The sequence below is a fragment of the Petaurus breviceps genome, unplaced genomic scaffold (assembly GCF_028583685.1).
Source record: "Petaurus breviceps papuanus isolate PSGF00001 unplaced genomic scaffold, PetGlider_PUasm1.0 90842, whole genome shotgun sequence".
NCBI lineage: Eukaryota > Metazoa > Chordata > Mammalia > Diprotodontia > Petauridae > Petaurus > Petaurus breviceps.
Window position 1 is genome coordinate 20499082 of NW_027187358.1, and position 21670 is coordinate 20520751.

The 21670-nt window shown below is 38.9% G+C and overlaps 1 protein-coding gene across 5 annotated transcripts in view; it reads left to right on the top strand.

The window, feature by feature from the left end:
• Nucleotides 1-21670, top strand: part of SPTBN1 (spectrin beta, non-erythrocytic 1) — a 316708-nt gene that overhangs the window by 292762 nt on the left and 2276 nt on the right. For all 5 annotated transcript variants that reach the window (XM_069071716.1, XM_069071713.1, XM_069071715.1 and 2 more), the window contains 9 exons: nt 2290-2534; nt 4620-4758; nt 6296-6380; nt 7676-7872; nt 9665-9774; nt 10558-10621; nt 15214-15452; nt 16399-16572; nt 21153-21195. In XM_069071716.1, the coding sequence (XP_068927817.1) occupies nt 2290-2534; nt 4620-4758; nt 6296-6380; nt 7676-7872; nt 9665-9774; nt 10558-10621; nt 15214-15452; nt 16399-16572; nt 21153-21195 (1296 nt within the window). The remainder of the gene's footprint in view (nt 1-2289; nt 2535-4619; nt 4759-6295; nt 6381-7675; nt 7873-9664; nt 9775-10557; nt 10622-15213; nt 15453-16398; nt 16573-21152; nt 21196-21670) is intronic.

Genomic DNA, 21670 nt, shown 5'->3' on the forward strand with positions numbered 1-21670 from the left:
GTGTGTGTGTGTGTGTGTGTGTGTGTGTGTGTGTGTGTGTGTGTGTGCACACGTGCACGCACACATGCATATGTGTGAACTTACTGCTTTTATAATTTGTGGCAATCCCTATTCAGACAAAATACAAATAAGAACATTTACCATTGAGCTTCATCAAAGCCAACATTTATACTTGCCTCAAATCTCTAAAGAAGACCATTTCTAATCAGACTCATTTAGTAGTATTGCCTTCTATGGCCCAAGTATATTTAATTTGTATTCCTGAAAAGAGTTTGAATCTTCATTTATAAGCTATGCTAAATGGAATCTTTATAATAATTCCATAAGAAAGCACAGGATTCATGTGTTTCAGGAGATGGTCAGAAGAGGACTTGCACATGATTTAATAGTTAATGGGTCTTTATTTCCTGAATTTAAAAAAAAATTCTTTTCATCATTTGTTTAAATAGAATAACAGTCATATGTAAATAAGAATTTGAGATTTGATGGTTCCACTCAATTAGCTTTGTTTCTGATATCTACATATTTTGTCTCACATTCTCCATTTGGAAAAAAAAAACTGTCCTCTAAAACCTACTTATGCTAAGGAAGACATCTGGTTTTGTTATTGTGTTTTGTGGATTGTGGATGTTTATCAAATGAAGTTTTGTTTGTGTTTGGAAGGCCAAATCAAGTCCTTGGCACCTCTCCTTTGGAGGGGATGACAGTGGCGTTCTTTTTCATGGAATTGTCCATATCACATTGCCTTTGCTAAAAGTACTTGGAAATCATAGAAGCTTCCTAGTTTTTAATAGAAGAAATTCACAAGAGCTTTCAAGATGCTGAAATCTGGAATGTCAAACAATAACCGACAAGTTATTAACAGACACAAGTCTTTTTTTTCCCTCTGAGTCACATTCTGTACTAGCATTTTACATTAGATATATATTAATTAAAAGGCTCACAGCTTAATAGGGGAAAAAAGAGAAAATATTATATCCCATTATACACAGTGGACTGTGTGGAAATTAACTATCACCAAATTAGAAATGGAAGGTGAACCTGACACCAACCCACTCCTCAGCCATCTATGTATTGTTTTGTAAATCTTGATGCTCTCCTCTCTTCTATAATGACAGTGCACAGTGAGTTAATTAAAAGCTTAGGCGGAATTGGGTTCTCCCACACCACACTGCAGTAAGGCAGGTAGCTAATTATTGTAAAAATTTTCTGTAGAAATGATAAAGATTATGGAAGTCTATAAAATAGAACCAGAAAATATTTGTCCTGAAAGATATTTGTTCCTATAATAGTATTGTCTCCTGTGGCCCAAATGCATCCGATGTATATTCCTGAAAAGAGTTTGAATCTTAACCATGCTCAGTGAAATCCTTACCCTAATAAATATAATAGCCAAATTATCAGTAATGCATCTGTTCCCTAAAAATGAGATAAACCTCAGCTATAAAATTAACAAAGATTGCCAGAGACCCACCCCCACACCTCCCAATATCAAAGAAGCCTCACCATAGTCATTCATCCTGCCATTTCTTCCTATTTTTACTCCCATCTGTCCTGTCCATTCTGTTCCTTACTTTGAACTTAGTCAAGTCAAGCCTCTTATAACCTTACATTTAAAAATTTTATTCCCTTTCTCCTTGGTCTTTCTGCCTCCAGCCTTTTGCCCCTCCAATCCCTTGTTGTCAGATTAAAAACACCGGAAACAGTCTTCTCACTTTCCTGTTCAAAAGTTTTCGGTGGTTCCTTATTACTTAGCTGATAAGGTCCAAACTCCCTAGCTTGACCTTTAGGGGACTATCTATAATGTGGCCCCTTTCATACCTTTTCAGCCATATTTTCTGTTCTCTTCTCTAAATTGTATCCAAATGGATTGATCTATTCATTATCTGAAGGCTAGATGGCCTTTTGCATCCCCAGCTCAAAAGCTCTTTCCCTCTAGTATCTCTTTCATCAGACTTTTGAGGTTGATCTCAAGACCTAGCTTATCCAAAAACCCTTTGCTGCACCTGAGCTCCCCGAGCTCCCTTCTTTGAACTAGAACACTTGAGGCACCAATTCATTTTGATTCTTAATGATACACAGCCTTGTATCATGTTCCCAATTAACTAGCAAGTTCCTCAAGCTAAGGAACCACTTCTATTTCTGGTATCCTCAGTGCACAAGGCAAGGCTGTGTACTTTGTGTGCCCTTAAACGTTCATGTTTAATGAATTAAAGAGGAAAGAAGAAGAAAACAGCCATGGTGACCTGAGCCCTGAATGAAATCTCAGTTGTCTTTATAAAATTCTAGGTAAGGCAGCTTCAAGAAGATGCCGCCCGCCTTCAGGCAGCCTATGCTGGAGACAAGGCCGATGACATTCAAAAGAGAGAGAACGAGGTCCTAGAAGCCTGGAAAGCCCTCTTGGATGCTTGTGAGGGACGCAGGGTGAGGCTGGTTGACACCGGAGACAAGTTCCGTTTCTTCAGCATGGTGCGTGACCTCATGCTTTGGATGGAAGATGTAATCCGGCAGATTGAAGCTCAGGAAAAGCCAAGGTAATCATGTAAAGCAGTATGGGACTGATCTCATCTGGGCCTCTCCCAATTCCCCTGTCAGTGAAGAGGGAGGAGGGAGGGATTTTGAGCCAAGCTAATTGCAACTCACTTAATTCCCATATGAAGTTAATTGCTCAAGAGAGGAGTGTGTCCTTCCATATTCATTAAGTCAACCCTGAGACCTTAGGTATCACTATTTTCGTAGTAGCTGTGGGACCTCAGCAACTTGCAGATGATTTTCTTGGGGTCTTGTCAACATTCATGTCTTGAGAAGGCAGAACTCCTCTCCCTGTGCATCACATGACAGACTTGCCAGATAGTGTCCCAGATTTCTCAGTTCCCTCTTATACATCTGTCCCTTCCTCTCTCTGGAAGTGCTTCGGTGCCCACCCCCATCACTTCTGTCCATTTGTACCGCTCTCTGGCAGTAACAGGACTGGGTAGCCAGAGTAAGAGTGTCATAGCTAAATAATCTGCAGGAGGAAAGTTGTTCTTCATTCGAGTTCTACATAGAGATGGTATATTAAATCACTCTGCTTGTGCCCTTTCTCTGGTGCTGACCAGTAGTACTTTTGTTTACCTGCCTGACTCTAGAATGTTCCAACGCCTACCTTTATTATACTCTTGGGACTGTCCCTTAACATTTGTTCTATAACTTTTCTTTCGCTTTGTTGTGAGCACAAAGAAATGAGCAGATGTTGTTCAGTTATCTGAGAGGATACTTTTATTACCACTGCAATCACCACAAGTACCTGTCATTCATTACCTTTGGCCCTTTCTGGCCACCACTGAAGATAGAGGCAAGAAATGTTAAGGATATCTTTAGCTGTGTCACTTAGAAAATATTATGATTGACATGAACCATGGCCCTCCAACAAGAGGTAAGAATACGCCAGTACATTGTCAAGGGTTACCTTAGAGAAGGCAGCAAAGCCATATCAACTTGCACTTTCCTCTTCACCTCCAGCCCTGATCTGAGTGGTCTTACAACTTTGGGGACCTCAAAGAATAGGCCAGTCTGTTTTCTGAGGAAGAGCATTTTAAAATTTATATTTCTCAAATTATGTGACTTGGGCAAATCTTAACCATCCAGTGGCTCTTTAGAGCCAATCTCAGTAATTTAGATAAAATGAATACATAAATAGTTGAAAACAGTGATTTCCAGCAAGTAGGGCATGGAGTGGAGGAAGTCTCTGAAAAATTTTTACTAGTCCACAAAAATTTTAATAGGAAAGGTCTATGCTAGTAAAAACCTACAAACTTGAATCCAGTATCCTCTCCCTCCTGTCCTTAATTTCCTAACTTTAGATGGTAGCAATGCTGAGGACATGAAGGTCCAAATTAGTCTGTAGGAGACAATATAGTTATTTTACATATCTATAGTCTCAAGTGCAGGGACTGTCTTTTGACCCCCTTTGTATCTCTGGTGCTTAGCACGGTGCCAGGTAACATAGTAAGTGTTTATTGACTGAATACAGTATAATTCAGATTGAGAAACTTGGTCAAAATGATCTGGATTGATTTGTGTTTGGATGATCCTGAATTCACACTTTGCTGTCCTTTAGCTACACGGACCCAGTCTGTGTTCAGCCCATCAGCCGTCAAGTATTTATTAATCCCTTATTATGTCTGGGCATTGGGGATAAAAAAACCATAGCAAAAACTCTTCCTGCCCTTAGAGCTGTCATTCTAGTGGTAGAACCATAAAAGAGTCATAAAATAGATTGAGATGTATGAAATGAATACAAGGAAATCTTTGAGGGAAAGACCTCCTCCAAAAGATGGTGCTTGAGCTGTGTTGAAGGAAGCCAGAGACCCCAAGAGTTGAGGAGAAAGAGCATGGCGGATATGGGAAGATAGCTAGTACCGAGTCATGGAGGCAGGAGATAGAGCAGTGTGTGTCAGGAACCATAAATAAGCCAGGCTGTTTAGACAATAAAAATATGAGGATGGGACTTAATGATCATAAATCTAAAAAAGCTAATTATGGAGTGAAAAATTTTCCTTTTAAAAACTGGTTACCCTTTTTAAAAATATTCATTAACTTTAAGTATGAACTAATGCATTTATTGTTTGACATTTTAGGGATGTGTCATCTGTTGAATTATTAATGAACAATCATCAGGGCATCAAAGCAGAAATTGATGCCCGCAATGACAGCTTCACTACCTGCATTGAGCTTGGGAAATCTCTATTGGCAAGGAAACACTATGCATCAGAGGAGGTATTGTTAATATTCTCGTTTTAACCCTAGAGAAATGTGAGGCAGGAAAGACCTGGGAAGATACATTAGTGTTGCTGATCCCCACCATCATTGCAGCTGAAAGTAGAACTTAAGAGTTTCTTGACTTCATAGGCATTGAAAGGCATATTGCATCCTCCCTTGGTATCTTGAACAGGAGCGTGTTGTAGTGGAAAAAACAATGAATTTGGAGTCTGAGGACTTGAGCCCAGCTAGTAGCAGAGCTCTGTGATCTCAGATAAGTCACTTAATCCCTTATTGATAATTGAATGCCTTCAATTTCCTCATCAATGAAATGAGGATGTTGGATTCCATTTTTAAGGTCTCTTCCAAATCTAAATTTCTGATCCTTGAATGAAACATGATGGAGTTGTGAAGGAGAACAGATTTTGACTTCCATACTATATCTATGGGGTAGCTAGCTAAGGCAACCTAGATGAAGCACTGAGGCATGCTGGGGGAAAGATGGGAGGCAAATTGTGCCACATGAATTAAGCCACCACCATCTTGACTGACCTGGATGGATATGGCCTAGGACCCTGAACCTGGAGCCTTGGAAATAACAGTGCCCCTCCAGACCATCAGTCCCCACCATGATCATTGAGGGAGGGGAGCAGTTGCTATGGAATAGGGTCTCACTTTCCTTGCCACCACCAATACCCACTGCTGACTACCTTACACCAACAAGCACATAATCCTAAGAGCCTTGAGAATAGCAGCTTCCCCCCAAATAGCTAGTCATGTTTCCAACCTTACCCTTGTTGCCACCATCCTGGGAAGTAATGCCTGTAGAGATAAGGCCTGGCAGGGAACTGCTTCTGTGGGCGCTGCAGCCCTGATTACTAAAGGCCCAAAAAAGAATGTTGTTGCCACCAAAGCCCTTGGCATTGTCAGATGGTTTTAGCATCAGAAACTGATGTGATTTTTATCAGTGGAAATGACATAAAAGATACATGACCCTCTGTTCTGAACAGTACTCTTAAGGACCCTGGAGCCTTTCCAGTCAGATTTGCAGCTGTAACTTATGTATTGTCTTCTCCATTAGATTGTGAGTTCCTTGAAACCAAACTTTTCTGTCCACGTCCCCAGTACTTTGCTTATCTTAAGTGCTTACTGATTGAATCCTTTCTCTCAGTCTATCAGAAGACTGTCAATGAATCCTTGCTATATTAACTTATACTTACATTTTTAAAATAAGATTATGATAAAAGCCTTTTTTTGAGAGTATTTGCATTGTAAAGGTTTCTGCTGGTGTTCTGTTCTCCCTTTGTCTTCTCCTTCCTCCTGACCATCTGTTGGCTTTGTGTAAGGGGGTAGTGGCCCCTCTCTTCCCTAGTAAACAAGAGATGAGTTAAGATTCTCAGTGCTGCTCCACAGCTAAGGAGGTTCCTTTTCTTACTATGCCTAATATCTTGTAACCTTCCTTTAACTTGTTTATTTCTTAATCAAGGGGCAGGATGGCAGATAAAGTCATGGGCTGCCTAGTAACAAGTTTGTTGTGGGGCTTTTTCTCATTTAGATCAAGGAAAAGTTATTGCAGTTGACTGAAAAGAGAAAAGAAATGATTGACAAGTGGGAAGACCGATGGGAATGGTTAAGACTGAGTAAGGATTTATTTTCTCTGACTTGAAAGTAAAGAGCATTTTCCTATGTCCCTTTTTAAATGAATGTAATCTTTTGTGTGTTTTTTTTTCCTCAAATGACTTTTGTGTGTGTGTCTGAAAATATAATTTCTTAAGTGTGGAGTGTGTGATATTCTGATGCCTTATGCAGAGTATGAATGCTCATTTATACTCGTTCCTTTTGGCATATTCAGCCCAGTTCTTCACCTAGATGGCATAAATTCAAAGAAGGAAGTTTCTTTCCTTTACCCTCTATAAAAGTGCCTTTTGGAGTACTTTCCTCCTTCAATATATTCCTAACCCCGATATTCATCTGGATGTATTGATACTACCACAACCTGCCTCACAGCAAATGAGAATTAAGTTGAGACACAGCAGAGTAGAAAGAGCCCTGGGTTTGTCAGCAGAAGGTCTGTGTTCAGACCCCAACCTGCAGCCATGGACAAGCGGTTCTGTCCTGGCCTCAGACTCGTTCTTCATCTGCAGAAATGAAGAGATTGTACTGAGTGATCCCCCCAGTTCCAACTTCTGTGATTGTGGCAGTCTTAGCTTGTGTGGTTTGTGGAAGCTTGGTAGCACCAATAATTTAGTGGTCAGGAGTGGTCTATAGGAATTACATTCCATGAGGTAAGTTAGTGTCATAACAAAAGTAGGGAAAATGGTAGTCTGTATCATTTTTGACTGAAAAAAAAAAGCTACCTATATATATATATATATATATACTTATATTAAAATCCCATTATTATTAAGGCTTCATATTAGAAAAGGTCCTGATGATTCAACCTGCCCTGTTAAGCTCAGCCTCCACAAATCCCTCAAGGTGCATTGACCATACTGTTTGTTTGATGTTGGTTCTTAACTTCCTCTCAATTACCAATACCTTTTATGTCCTAACCCTGTTACAATATTTCAAGCCCCCAGATTGATAAATGCTAGACAGTCTAAGATCATTACACTGCCATTTTTTGTTCACTAAGAAGCTCAAGGCAGATAAGAATCAGCTTGTTATACAGACCTGAATAAAATAAAAATAAAATGATGTTAGTTGGCATAGTTGGCCTGGGTAAAAAATTAGCAGAACACATCCTCTATATGGAGGTTACTCTCTTTTGTAGCCCTTGAACTTTAAGCAGCTTCTATCAGGTGGTAATGCTAAGAAGCAGTATGTCTTGTGCAAAGAAAGGATTGGTGTATGTTGTCTGTAAACAGGAGGTTAATAGAATGGTGTTATGGTCCCCGGAAGCTCCCTAGCTCTAACTCCCATTTATTTTGCTCAGTTTTGGAAGTACATCAGTTCTCAAGGGACGCCAGTGTGGCTGAGGCCTGGCTGCTAGGACAAGAACCATACCTTTCCAGTCGGGAGATAGGCCAAAGCGTGGACGAGGTGGAGAAACTCATCAAACGCCATGAGGCATTCGAAAAATCAGCAGCTACATGGGATGAGAGATTCTCTGCATTGGAAAGGTTGACAACAGTAAGTGATCCAACTGTGTACAAGAATGAGATGTTACTTTGGTCTCCATTTTGCCCATTTGGCTGTATTCATCACACCTAATGGACTCAGTTCATCCATAGGAGTAATCTGAGTGACTTTGAGTATCTTCCTTCTCAGACAAGCCAAAATGTCTCACTGGTTTGTTTTCTTTGTTTTTATTTTTTGAGGTTTTTTATTTGTTTTCTTAAGGCAACATGCCTGGCCTAGAAATTGATATCTGTGATGGCAGTATGGAGTAGCTAAGTGGTATCCAATGTAAATAAAGATGGGTCCCCATAGTTCACATATTGACTTAGAAACCTCAAATTAACATTATCTATGTTGCTCTGTATTTTTATTTATTTTTGTTAAACATATATTTTAAACCAGTTTCTGCTCAAGTTTTACACATAATATTGGTGGAGCAGAATGAGCAAATCCCACATCTCTATTAACTACTTTTATTGGGCCTTCATTTCTTCATCTACAAAAAATGAGACTAAGGTTACTTCTAGCTCTAAATTCTAGGAATTTTTTTAATAGTGTCCAAAAGAGTTTTCTTTCCCTCAACTACTTATTGAAGACCCAGATTGGTGATCAGTGCTAGACAAAAGCAGCCTGTTTGTCGGATGGATAGCTTAGGGCTTTTTCTCCCTCTCATTTGATCTGATTTGTCCTTCTGCCTCTTCTCATGTAAGCATTGTTTAGAGTTTTGGAAACCATAGAGTTTTGCTTTGTCTTGTTTTCCCTTCAAATCCATACACTTAAAATGCTACCAGAAGAAGTAGTTTGATCCTATCTCACTGAAGAACCTCTCCACTAATTAAAAACAACAGCAACAACAAAACTTCACACATAAACAGTTATGTTCTAGAAATAGCTCTTAATCATTAGCACTTTTCTTTTTTGATTACTGTCAGTAATGCATAGAAAAACCTTGTCATTCTGTTATCTTAACAGTCCTATGGAGGTTGAAAATAAAACTTTTTTAAACAAGAAAAGAAAGATCTCTTGATATATGCCTATAGCTCATGTAGTAGATTTGTTTGGTTTTAGCCTTCTCTAAAAGGATGGTTTGGTTTTGGTTTTAAATGCATTGTTTGGGTTAAACTCAAATTTTAGACCACAACATGAAAACACTACACTACATTGTCTGTGAGGTTTTGCAAAATGAGTGTGTGACTGTTAACAGTGTGATACTTACTTTTAAGAGACTTTTTACTTAAGCAGATAAGCATCTGCTTCTCCCCCCCACCCTCACTAACAAGTAAGTACCAAAGTGCACAAAAAGTTCATGTAAAAGTTGACCAGTTCATGGCTAGGCCTGTTTTTCCTTCAGTGCTTTTTTTTTTTCTTTTTTGCTTTTTGGAGAGGGAAGGGCAGGTCACTTGGGGTTAAGTGACTTGCCCAAGGTCAGAACTATCTTTTCTATGGTTTTTAGTGCTTATAGTTCCTGTGAAATTAAATGTCATTTTTTGGGCAATTTTGAAAGCTGCTGTTCTCCTTAGGGTTTACCATTTTGATAAGAAAGGAAAGTGGAGACTGGAATAATAGGAATTGCTAGGAGTATCAGAACTAGTTTTTTAAGAGATATAAGATCACAGAATTTTTTAGAATTATTCATTTTTAGTAAGAATATTTATCGGGGGTCAGAAGGACCTGAGTTCCAAAGTGGCCTCAGATACTTAACACTTACTAGCCGTGTGACCTTGAGCAAGTCACTTAACCCTAACTGCCCTCAAAAAAAAAAAGAATATTTATGAATTTTTTATTAATTGCACTTTCTCTTTAGTTGGAATTACTGGAAGTGCGCAGACAGCAAGAGGAAGAGGAGAGGAAGAGGCAACCTCCATCTCCAGAGCCGAGAACGAAAGTTTCAGAAGAAACAGAGTCACAGCAATGGTAAGCATGGGACTAGCTCCCCTGACAAAAGCAGCTGTTACTTTTCTTACCCATTCTGCTTGTAAAAATTTCTTTTAGATAGTATAAATAAGACCAGGCCAGCCCTGCTTTAGTCATTGGAATACCAATGGAGAGTGATCTTAGGTTTTAAGAGAAATTGGGTTTTAAAGCCCTAGGTGGCTTCATATAACACAAATTCCCTCTCAGTTCCAGTGGGAGAATGCTGTGATGAGAATTCCTCACCAGCTCCTACTGGTACCTAGGTAAGGGAGTTAATTAATGTGCCCTTTAACACAGATGGATCAAGCCAAGTGAAGGGCAGCCCCTGAGTAGCATGCTCAGGGATTATATCCTTTTCCCTCTTTTTAGGACCAATTTTAATTACAATGTAAAATCTTTTCATCTGAAATTTTAAAATTTAAGCAGGGAGGAAACCAGTTGCAAAGAGCAACCAGGGTTCCATCCCTGCCTCATTCATCTCTGTGACCTTAGGCAAATCACTTAACCTTTCTAGGCTTCCATTTCCCCCTCTGTAAAATGTGGGGATTGGAATTAGGTAGCCTCCAAGGTCACTAAGGCTCTAAATCTACATTTGATACTGAGACTGAGGTCCCTTCTAACTCAGTCTTTAATGATCCCTTGATTCACAGGAATTTGTTATTTCTAAATGCATCGATCTGTCTGTTTTTAAAAAAGAGAAATTTAAGACTAAAATTACTTTCCTCTTTCTTTCCTCTGTCACTTTTCCGTGTCTTCATTCATCTCTTTTCTTTTATTTGATAGGGATGCTTCAAAAGGAGAACAAGTTTCCCAAAATGGTTTGCCTGCCGAACAGGGATCTCCACGGGTTAGTTACCGATCTCAAACCTACCAAAACTACAAAAACTTTAATAGCAGACGGACAGCCAATGACCAACCCTGGTCTGGACTGTGAAACTCAGAACCTTTTGTAAAGAATTCCACTCTTTCTAAATACTCTTGGTTTGATCTTTTTGCTTCCATTTCATCCACGTTGTTGAATTTTATTTAATTAATAGCCTTGGTTATATATGTGTTTGCATTTAATCCATGTTTATTTGAGTCTTTTTAACTGATGGATGCTCAGTTGCCTTAAAGAGACATTTATTTTATGTTATTTATTGTGAGCTTTTTATTTTATTAAGATTTTTACAGCTAAAACATCCTTTTCATGAGTAATTGAAATTTAATGAAATTACACCATAATGGAGAAGAAAACTAGAATCTGACAGGTATGACGCATCCAGTTATACTAACAGGTTGCAGTACTGTGCTATCCATGGTCCACATTATAAATGAGCTATTAACCAGGCTGAAGGTATTAGATGCAGAAGAACTTAGTGAAGGCTGGTAGATAACTGTTACGGGAAGGGGATTTTGGCTACTAAAATGAAAAAAAAAAACAAAACTAAAACTTAGTTATGTAACATTCCAAGAAGGAAGAAGTTGAAAATAAACAAGAAAGTCGAATGTGATCAGAAAAGGATTTTATTTTCAAATTGTAGACAGCCTCAGAAGTTCTGTTGAAGATTACCCCACCCACCATACTCCACCCCCCAGGTCATTTCCAGAATATGGCTAGAGTCTTTTTTTTTTTTTAAGAGAGCAATGTGTTTTTCATTTAGTCTGCTAAGTTCTGGATTCAGAAATCCAGCTTCTTCCTGCAGCAAACAATGCTGCCTCCCCAGAGTAAGCTGTCACCCCCAGGGAAAGCAGTCCCATACTCACAATGCAGCCACTGGTGACTCTAGAGACCTCTGCCTTATAATTTATCTTGGAAACCTGTATTGGTTTTCAGTCCTCCTTCAGGTAATAACTTTGGGGCATCACTTTGTTTAAATTTTCAAACAGATGAAATCAAAGCAATATCGGTTACTTCTGATAACTTGAACATTAAAAATTAATTGGCCTGAAATTAAGGGAGCATGTTAAAAGATTATTGATTTTAGAAGTAAACTCTTCTTCTCCTAGACCATTAGCATATTTATAAGAACTTTTCCTGTATTTTTCATTTGCTTTATTTCATTTCCTTGTTCTTATCACCATCAAGTCATTCCCTCTCCAAAGAGAGCATTTTAGAATGGCATTTTTTAGGCTACAAGTTAAGAGAAAACTAGAATCTTGTTCCTCATGAGGGAAAAGCAGGTTAAAGAAGAGACTTTCTGTAATCATCCATCTCATGCTATGAGAAACATACTAATTTCCAGGGTTGGAGATGTTAGTGGGAACAGAAACATGGGTTAGTAGATGATCGCTGCAAGTTGTTAAAGTCTGATTTGTCTTTTCATTTCATGATGCATGTTTTTTTTCTTTTGTCAGGATAACGTCATATAGCATCTTGTTTGTTTTTCTGTGTCTCTCTATGTACATATCTATTTACTGGTGACTGTAGATGGGCCTATAGATATATACATAGTTCCATATGTTCTGGGGGCAGCGTGCACCATTATTGGGTCTCTTTGCCTTAAAAACACATTACTATCAATATTAATCTGTTGCTTTAGATTTAGGAAAATGGGGAGCCTTGAAATGTCCTTTCTGGCTCTGAATCATAATATGCATGTCATTGATATATATGTATGTGTGTATATATATATATGATGTTTCCATATATATATGTTAAAATTTATATAATTGGAATTAAATATCCAGTTTTTCTGCTTTTTATATTCAGAACAAAAAAAAAATATATCCACAAAGGAGTGCTAAAATCTTTCAACAATCTTTTGCCTTTTTTTGTTTATACTTTAAAATTGTACCTTGCCAGGAAAAAAAAATGCAACAATTGACTTGTATTTGAAGATAAGCCATTTTATCATCTGATTTATGGTACAGAGACTCAAGTTAATGAACTTGAAAACAATGTTGCTTCATGCACTTTGAAAATCAGTGGGGTGTTTCTTGTCATGTTACTAGTTGTCAACATATGTTGTAGTCATGTTCACAGTCGTGATTTAAATACCTCAGATACACCCAGCCACTTAAGCACTCTCAACTAATTGCTAAGAGAAGCAATAAGGGAAAATGTATTCATGTGTCCATTGTTTTATCATAACGCTATGATTTGCTTTTAAATGTTTGTCTTCAGTGGCGTGTTGTCTGTTGGCATGCTTAAAGCACATTTTCATTAAAATTCATTTTGCTCCTTTTTTCCCTTCCTGTTTTCCTGGATCATTCATTTGCATACATATTAATTTATCCTTGTGCATACTGGTGTTGGGGTTTTCTCTTTCCCTCTAATATCTCAAAAGAAAAATTTTTGCTGCAGAAATCTCCTTAGAAAAGGTTTTCATTTCCTTAGCAACTAGAAGTTTGCCTCCCAAGTATTTTGCATTTTAGTCTTATTCACAAAACTTATGTCCGTTTAGTTCATTATTAGAATAACTAGGTCAATATTACAAATCAGGTCAATACTACAGCCAGCAATCTCCATTTAAAACCTGCAGCAGGAAATTTTTTTTAACTTTTTTTTTTTTACACTTACTAACCACATGTCCTCCAGGTCCTTACTACACCAGCCTTATAGCCCTTAAACTCATTATATTCTCCACTGTAAATTGTGTGCAGTTTCATAGGCAACAGATGTCACTGGAAATTCAGTATTTGAGTGACCACTGCTTAAAATTTCTTTTTGGCTCAGATATCTTTTCCTTTTTTGCCTTTGCCACCATTTAAAAAGAGAGGTGTAGAATAGACCCAACAAACGTTCATGGTGGCCTAATTACTTATAAGCAAATAGGCACAGTTGAGGGCTTATTTTGGGCCAGGATAAGCCACCATGTATACCCACACCCCTTACTTTAGAGTCTAATTATCCACTTTCTTTTTTGAACCTTGTGAAAGGAATTACTAGAATCATTAAATTGCATAGTATCTGTTCCCATCTTAACCCTGGTCTAGTTTGGCAAAATTGAGGAAATGGAATTTTATGGAAACTTTGTCCAACCTGGATGAAATCCAGGACCCTGAAATGTAATAGAATTCACAATTCTTCCATCTCTCCTGGGATTTTAGCCAGCCAGTATTCTAAGTGGTTTGGTTGAATATAGCTTACTATCCCACCTTTATAGTCCCAGTCCTTCAGATGAGGTATGAGAGAAAAGCAGTCTTTGACAGTTAATTCTTAAATCTGACATGTTCTCCCAGAGGTGGCCAGTTTGCCATTCTTTGTGTTGAGGCTGTTGCCATTTCTTTGGGGTCGATACTGGTTCAGGGCTGCAGTGCAGGGAGTGGGTGTCTAATTAGTGTGCCATTTACAACCTCCATGTTTGTCTACGTACAAGGGGTGAAGGATGTTTGTAATCCACTAAAGCGTTAGCAACACCCAGCTTTAGTAACTTGCTAATCCCACACCCTGGTTATACAAGCCGGGAAGCTGCTACGGTTAATGGTCCACAGTTAATGGTACACAGGCTGAGAATGATAATGAACCAAGACCATACTGCATTTCCAAAGCTGAAAGCCGTCAGGGTTACAATTTAATTGAGCTTGTGGATGAACGGCTCCTGAAGACGTCTCCAGCGTGATGAGTCAGAGCCGCTGGAAACTGGGCTGCTCTCTAGGCTATCTCGATCTCAGTGCAGCAAGGCAACGCGATCAACAAAGCAAGTGATGGGGAAGGCCATGGTTCTGTCTTTGTATGGGGGTAAATAGCTGTGTGGTGTTGAGTGACTGTGGTTGGCTTTTTCCAGTACCTTTAACAACAAATACAGCCCACTTAATATACAGTGCTGGCAGACGTGCTTAAATGGATGTTTGACTTGCCTTCTTCTTCCCTCCCCTCCCCCCAAGCTTTAAGATCCAAAACCTAACTGAGATGGTGGACATGAATTGCATGGTGTCTTCCTAATTTCTGCATGTTTTGATGATGTGTGGTGGGATGGGCAAAGAGGGAGGGAGGTGGGCCAAGGAGTGTTTTTAGGAACTCTAGGTCTTCTCTTTTCTTCCTTGGGGGGGAATGCTTCTGTGTACTTCTGATAGGCTTGTTTGCTGACATGTTTGTGAATGCCTTTGACTTAAACTTAAAACTCTCTGCTGGTGTCCCTGGTTGTAAGGTGGCTGCTGTATAACATCCTCGATCTCTCATATATAATAAGCGTGACTGTTCCTGTTGTCCTTTGTTTCGAGTAACCAGTAATAGAAATGGAGTTATTGAATTGGGTTATGTTAGAGAAAATGGATTAATCAGAAGAGCAAAGTGCAGTAAAACTCACACTGACATTTAGCTTCTTCCATTTCCCTATAAAATGGGTTAATGTCTTTGGTGTTTAGTTGGCTTTGTGGGATGTGAAAGGGTTTTACTGTACTATCTCAGTCTGTCCAAGAAGTTTATACTCAGCTATATTGTACAAAGTCAGTTAGCGTTTAAGTCCTCCCCAGCGTGGTTCAGGTAGAGCTGAATGGTTTCTCCACTATCTCTAGATGCCAGAAACTGTGGAAACAAGTGAAATGGTCAATGGAGCTACAGAGCAGAGAACGAGTTCAAAAGAATCCAGCCCCATCCCCTCCCCCACTTCAGATCGTAAAGCCAAGACTTCCATTCAGGCACAGACTGCAGCCACCTTACCAGCCAAAACCCAGGAGACCCCGTCGGCTCAGATGGAAGGCTTCTTGAATCGGAAGCATGAATGGGAGGCTCATAATAAGAAGGCTTCAAGCAGGTAAAGACACTCACAGGGTACCTATACTGGTAAACTACTGAGGCCAGAGAAAAAAATGTCTAGTTGTCTCTCTATTTAATAGCATGAAAAAAATGGCACTAAGGTTGGAAACTGGGCATGGGTTAAGGTTGCTAACTTATTCAGTGTTTTCCCACTATCCAGCTCAGTAATCTTAAGCCTCATATGGGCAGATCAACAATCCTTTATTCAGTTATTTTTCCCCAGTGACAGGAGGAAAATAGTAGTGAACCATAGTGGTTTTCTCTTTAAAAGGGATTGATTTTGGCTAGTGCAATAGTTGCAGTGACTTGTTTTTTGTGAAAAAGATATTTAGGGGAAAACTTCTGGCTGAAAATATTTCTATTTTTTTAAGAATTTTGTCATTCCCACCAAGTCTCATGGTCATCTACCATAATACCAGCCACTCTGTGAGATGAGTGGAAGCCATCATTTGGGGGAGGGGTTTGTTTCAGCTTCCACTTTCCTCTGCCACGAATTTTTGAAGGTATTCTGGCTTAGCGAATGACTTGCTGCTCCTTCTCCATAACTGCAGGTTCCAACAAAGAGTATCAAGCATCAGGGGTAGGGAAAGACTATCTTAATGGGTGGGGGAAAGGATGTTTATTCACAGGATAAAACAGTGTTTTCCCCAACTGTAGTAGAGGCTTCCTTGGATTCTGACAATTTTCCCTCCATAACAATGTTCCTTAGGCAGAGAACTCAGGTTTCCACTCACTCTAAGGCTTTGTGCTTTAGATCCATTGTGGAATGAGGATTTTCCCACTGTGTTAAAGTAGCCCATCCATGCACCTGGCTTCCTTGGGTGGCTAACTAACTTATAACCTTGATTTTCTGTGAAGGCCATTTTTACCTTAGCCCAATTTTGGATACTTTACCAAGAGAAATTGATTGTAACAAGATGCCATTCCTCTCTGTGATCCCTTAGGTCGTGGCATAACGTCTACTGTGTGATTAATAACCAAGAGATGGGCTTCTACAAAGACTCAAAGGCTGCTAGTTCTGGTATTCCCTACCACAGTGAGATCCCTGTGAGTTTGAAAGAAGCATCCTGTGAAGTAGCTGTTGACTACAAAAAGAAAAAACATGTATTCAAGCTAAGGTGAGTGAGGTACACAGAGTGTCTTGATACCTCCGCAGAACTAGGGGTTTTGTTTTGGGCTTTGGAATTGGTTCCTTTCAGACAACATCTATAAATGACTTCACTTCTCACGTGAGTTTTTTTCATCTTTACTAAAGTGGCAAACAAGACACTGTTGTTAGGCTTGCCTGATTTTGGCTTCATTTTTAGGTTTCCCAGTACATCTGTTGGGTCCTAAATTGTGTGTGTGTGGGGGGGGGGGGGGGGCAGTTAGGGTTCAGATTATTTTGTAAGTTAATACCTACATTATCCAAAATCCTGATGTAGAATATTCATATTTTGCATTCTTTCAAAAACACTTTCCAATTCATATTTCACATTCTTTCAAAACCATTTTCCACTGTTTTGATGGTATCTTGGCCCTAGGAATCAGGAGATTCACTGGCTTACTGTCCCACTTTCACTAGGCAGATCACTTAACATTACTCAGTCTGGTTTTCAACTGTAAAAGGAGTGAGTTGGACTAGATGGCTTCTAATGTCCCTTTTAGTTGTGGAAAAAAGTTATCTAGATAGGAGCAGATGATTTGTAAACTTTTAGAAAGTAGAGACACCTTTAGATCTCTTAGAATCAAGTCATGTCAAACTAACTTTGTGTTGTTTTTTGAGACAGTTATTAGATTGACATTTCAGAGGAATGACAGGTATATGTTTGGGTTTCAGCTTGACCATTGGCAAAATCTCCAATGTTATATGACCTTGTAGATAACATAGTGAAATGTAAGCCCTGTAATTCTATTACATTTCTGAATTAATAACTTTTTGAAATTCATATCCAGTGAGGTTAAGGGTTTTTTTTTAATTTAATAGTATTTCATTTTTTCCAATTACATGTAAATATAATTTTCAACATTTCATTTTTTGAGGGGTTTTGAGTTCCAAATTTTTCTCCCTCCCCTCTCTCCAAGTTGGCAAGCAGTCTGATATGGGTTATATATGTGCAATAATGTAAAACATATTTCCACATTACTTATGTTGTGAAAGAAGAAACAGAATAAAAGGAAAAAACCAGCGATGTTGAATTCATCAGAATGATGACATCCTGGAAGGGAAAAGGAATGTCTCTAGTAGCATGCCACTCCATGGTCCTGTTTTGTTCAGTTTGTTGTGTTTTTTGTTAATCATTAATCAATTGACATAAAATTACTTACAAAATTTGGAGATGATAGAAAACTAGAAGGAATAGTTCAACCTGACAGGCTAGAAGAATGGGCCAGAACTAGTTCAGCAAATACCTAGTATACATCCACCATGACCCTGAACAATATAAAATTTAATAGAAACAGATGTTATGTCCTACATCTAGTCAATTGCTCAGGTAAGAGGGGAAAGCCCCATCTTAGTAGTTGATGTGAGAAGAGGAGGGTTTAAAGAGCTAACTCATTTTTAAGTTATGTTAAGAACAAGAAACTGTTGGGAGCTGGATTTTAAAGGGGATATTGACAAGAGGGAGCATGTCCAAGAAGGTGAAAAGTATTAAAATCATCTAAGGAATGAGTAAGCTAAGACATAGTAGGAATGAATGACTGTCACTTGAATCAAGCTTATTTGTTATGGCTCAGCTAGAACCAATAGATATAAATCAGAGAGAGGCAGGTTTTGATTCACCTTGGGAAATAACATTATAGCCATTAGAATCCAAAAGCAGTAGGCTACCTTAATAGGCAGTGAGTTCCCCATCAATAGTGGTATTCAAGCAGAAGCTAGATGATCTTTCTGTGGGTGATATTATAGTGCTTTTCTGCATGCAGTGGGATGTTAAATTAGATGATTGCTAAAGACTTTTCCAGCTTTCTTCTGTAATTCAAATGACTCATCACAGCCCTAGAGCGATAAACAGGAAATGGCTTTTGGCACCTGTCAGGCTGTATTCTCCCTTCCCAAAATGGGTTCATGTAACTTTTATCCCCAACTACTTCTGGAACCTTCAGATTTCAACCCTCACTGTTTCACAGAACCAAACACTCTTCCTTTCCCAGTGGGTCCCAGCTCAAAAGTTCTGTTTTCTAATAGCAGATGAATGATAGAAAAATCTTATCTGCTGTGAATAAGATGAAGAAAAAAATTTTGACAGCAGAGCCTGAGAAGTGCTATTGTTTTTTGTGTATTTTTGGTGAGGGTTTTTTTGTGTATGTAGAGCCAATAACAAGAAGTCACGGACTGTACATGGGTGTGGTGTGTTTAAAGGGATGAGAGTTTTCTATGTGATTTATGAATCCCTATTGATATGGAGAAATGAATGCTCAGTCTTTGGAAACTTGGGATGGGCTGTGCTTCCTTTGGAAGGAAAAACTACAGTCCTTAGGGCAAAATTTATATCTCTGAGTTAGAGTTTTGAGTCTAAACACTTTCATCCACAAAAGAAACCAAATCAATGAATTAGACATGCAATTTAAAAAAAAGAACTGGAAGGAAAAACTGAGACCATTTGACTCGTTGGCTCCTTTCCGCCTTGTACTCTTGGAGCAGTCACAGGGTAGGCAGAACATTCCCTTAAAAGCTAGGCTCCCCCCCCAACAGAATCGCCCACCATTCTCTCTCTTCCCTCAAGACACTTAGCCTTAAGGTATAATGAAGCCTTTTTGGTGGAATCCAGCATTTCTTTTTGGTCTATGTCTTACTCTCTATCAATTGTAAATTCCTAGTGGCTGTTGAGGGGCCATGAGTCAGGAAAGCCTGAGTTTGAGTCCTCCCACAGACATATACTGGTTATGTGACTGTGGGCAAACAATGGAACCTTTCAGTGCCCCCGGGCCATTCTGGAACTGTAAATTATGAATAAATTGCAGGGAATTTTCACACAGGGAGTTCCCACACAGATTCAGTCTCAGATCCTTACCATGCCCCTTCTCTCCATCTAGATGCCACAATATACAAGTGCCACAGGCAACTTGCTAAGACCATAAGTCTTAGGAATAGTTACAAATCTGCCTTGGTAGAGGGAATACCTTTACTCAGAAGCCCCCTGGATCAATGAAATAACAAGTCTAAAGGGACAGAAACTGGTCATTTGAGAAGAATATTAGGGTCTTCTCTTCCCTTCCCCCCCCCCCCCCCCCAAAAAAAAAAAAAATCCACATAGATCCATTCATGGACCTAGCCTTGGTGGGCTCTTATAGTTTCATCCCTGGCTCTACACCCACTCATGGTTGGGGATGGGAAGAAATAGGCAGGGGTGGGGGGAGGGGGTTCATCTAACTATCTTTGCAATGTGAAGGGTTGTTGTGTCAGAGAGAGATAGGACTTATACTTAGCCTAAGACTCCAACTCACTGTTTGCTGAGATCTAAAACAGGATGCCAAGAAAGATCTGAAATCTCCCCTTCCCTCAGAACAACTGACAAAGCCCTTCAGTGGGACAGCATGCAGCTTACGTTATTCGGCATATTCTTTGAGAATTAGAATCTATGAGACAGCAGTAATAGTGAAATCAATTTTAGCTTTAATAGAAAAGAAGCTTCCTAAATTAGAACTCCTCAGTCAGACCCACAAGCCAGGCACTGTATTAAATGCTAGAGATACAAATTCCTTTTAAAGATTTTTAATTGGTTGATATTCTTTTTAAAGCATTTAACTGATAATAGGTACTCAAAAAGTGCTTGTTTTGTTTGAATAGTCATTCAAATTTGAAAATGCCTTTTCTAAATAGAGTCTAAATGTCATTGCCCTAATGTTTTGGAGTTTGGGATAGAGATTTGGGCTCTTAGGCCTGGTTACGTTGGATGATTTCACTGGAATTTCATTCTGAGACTTGCAGTAAAAAAAATGATTCAGCTGTTGCTGTGCAGATGATTTGCAACAGAGTTAATCCATCAGCTATATATTGTCTTGTTAGACTGAGGGAAAGGATCAGAGTCTCCTAAGTATAACTGATTGTCAGTGAGTTTTAAAAATTCTTATTCGGTAATTTTCCAGTTGTGTCTGATTCTTTGTGATGCCATTTGAAAGTTTTTTTGGCAAAGATAAAGGAATGGTTTATCCTTTCCTTCTCCAGTGCTGGAGACAGGGTTAAGTGACTTACCCAGGGTCACACAACTAGTAAGTGTATGAGATCAGATTTGAACTCAGGAAGATGAGTCTTATTGACTCCAGGCCTGGGGCTCTATTCACTGTACCACCTAGCTTCCCAGTTTTTAAATTAGGAGCTATAAACTAAGGAATAAGATGCAGCTACAAAATTTTGTAGATACAGCTACAAAAAATACTTATTTTTTAAAAATAATTTTTTCACCTCAATCATTACATGAGCATCCAAATAGATTTTTGTGGTAGACAGCAAACTAGCCTATAGCAGACTTAAAGATGGTTGGATATTCCCCTAGCTAAATTCTATGACTAAGACACATCCAAGAAGGGCACAGAGTACTATGGGAACACAGCATATGGGCTTTCATTCTCTTCCTGCATGTGTTTATATCACTAGTTGCACTCCTTTAGAGAACTAGTCTATGCCTGTGAGTCATTGTATTTTTACATATAGATTGGTATATATATTTAAACTTTGAAAATCTAACTCCTAGCTTTCTTTTTTCTGTAATTTTAGGCTAAATGATGGCAATGAGTACCTCTTCCAAGCCAAAGATGATGTAAGTTCCTATGATTTATTAATTCAAAAGAAGCATTTGCGAGAAAACAGTTGGTTGTAAGCCATTCTGAAATGACTAGTCACAATCCATGTAAGAGACTGGAAACAGATTTCCTCTAACTTTATTCTTCTTCATATCTACTATTAAATTATTTTAGTTCCCTGTAACTCCAGGAGAAGCTAAAGGAAATGGAGCCTGCTTTCAGCAGAGAGCCTTGCAAGAGCCAAATGACAAGAAAACAGTATAATGAGGGAGAAATCTATCTTTTGCTTCCTCCCTCCCTTCTTCCTTCCTTTCTTTTTCTTCCTTCCTTCCCTCCCTCCCTCCCTCCCTCTCTCCCTTTCTTGTCATTTAGCTCTTCCTATGTTCTTCTTTCACACTACGATTACTTTATTTTATCTTCCTGTAACTCCAGGGCGAACCAACACAATCCAACACCACATCACAAGAACAAACAACCTAGAGCCAAATGACA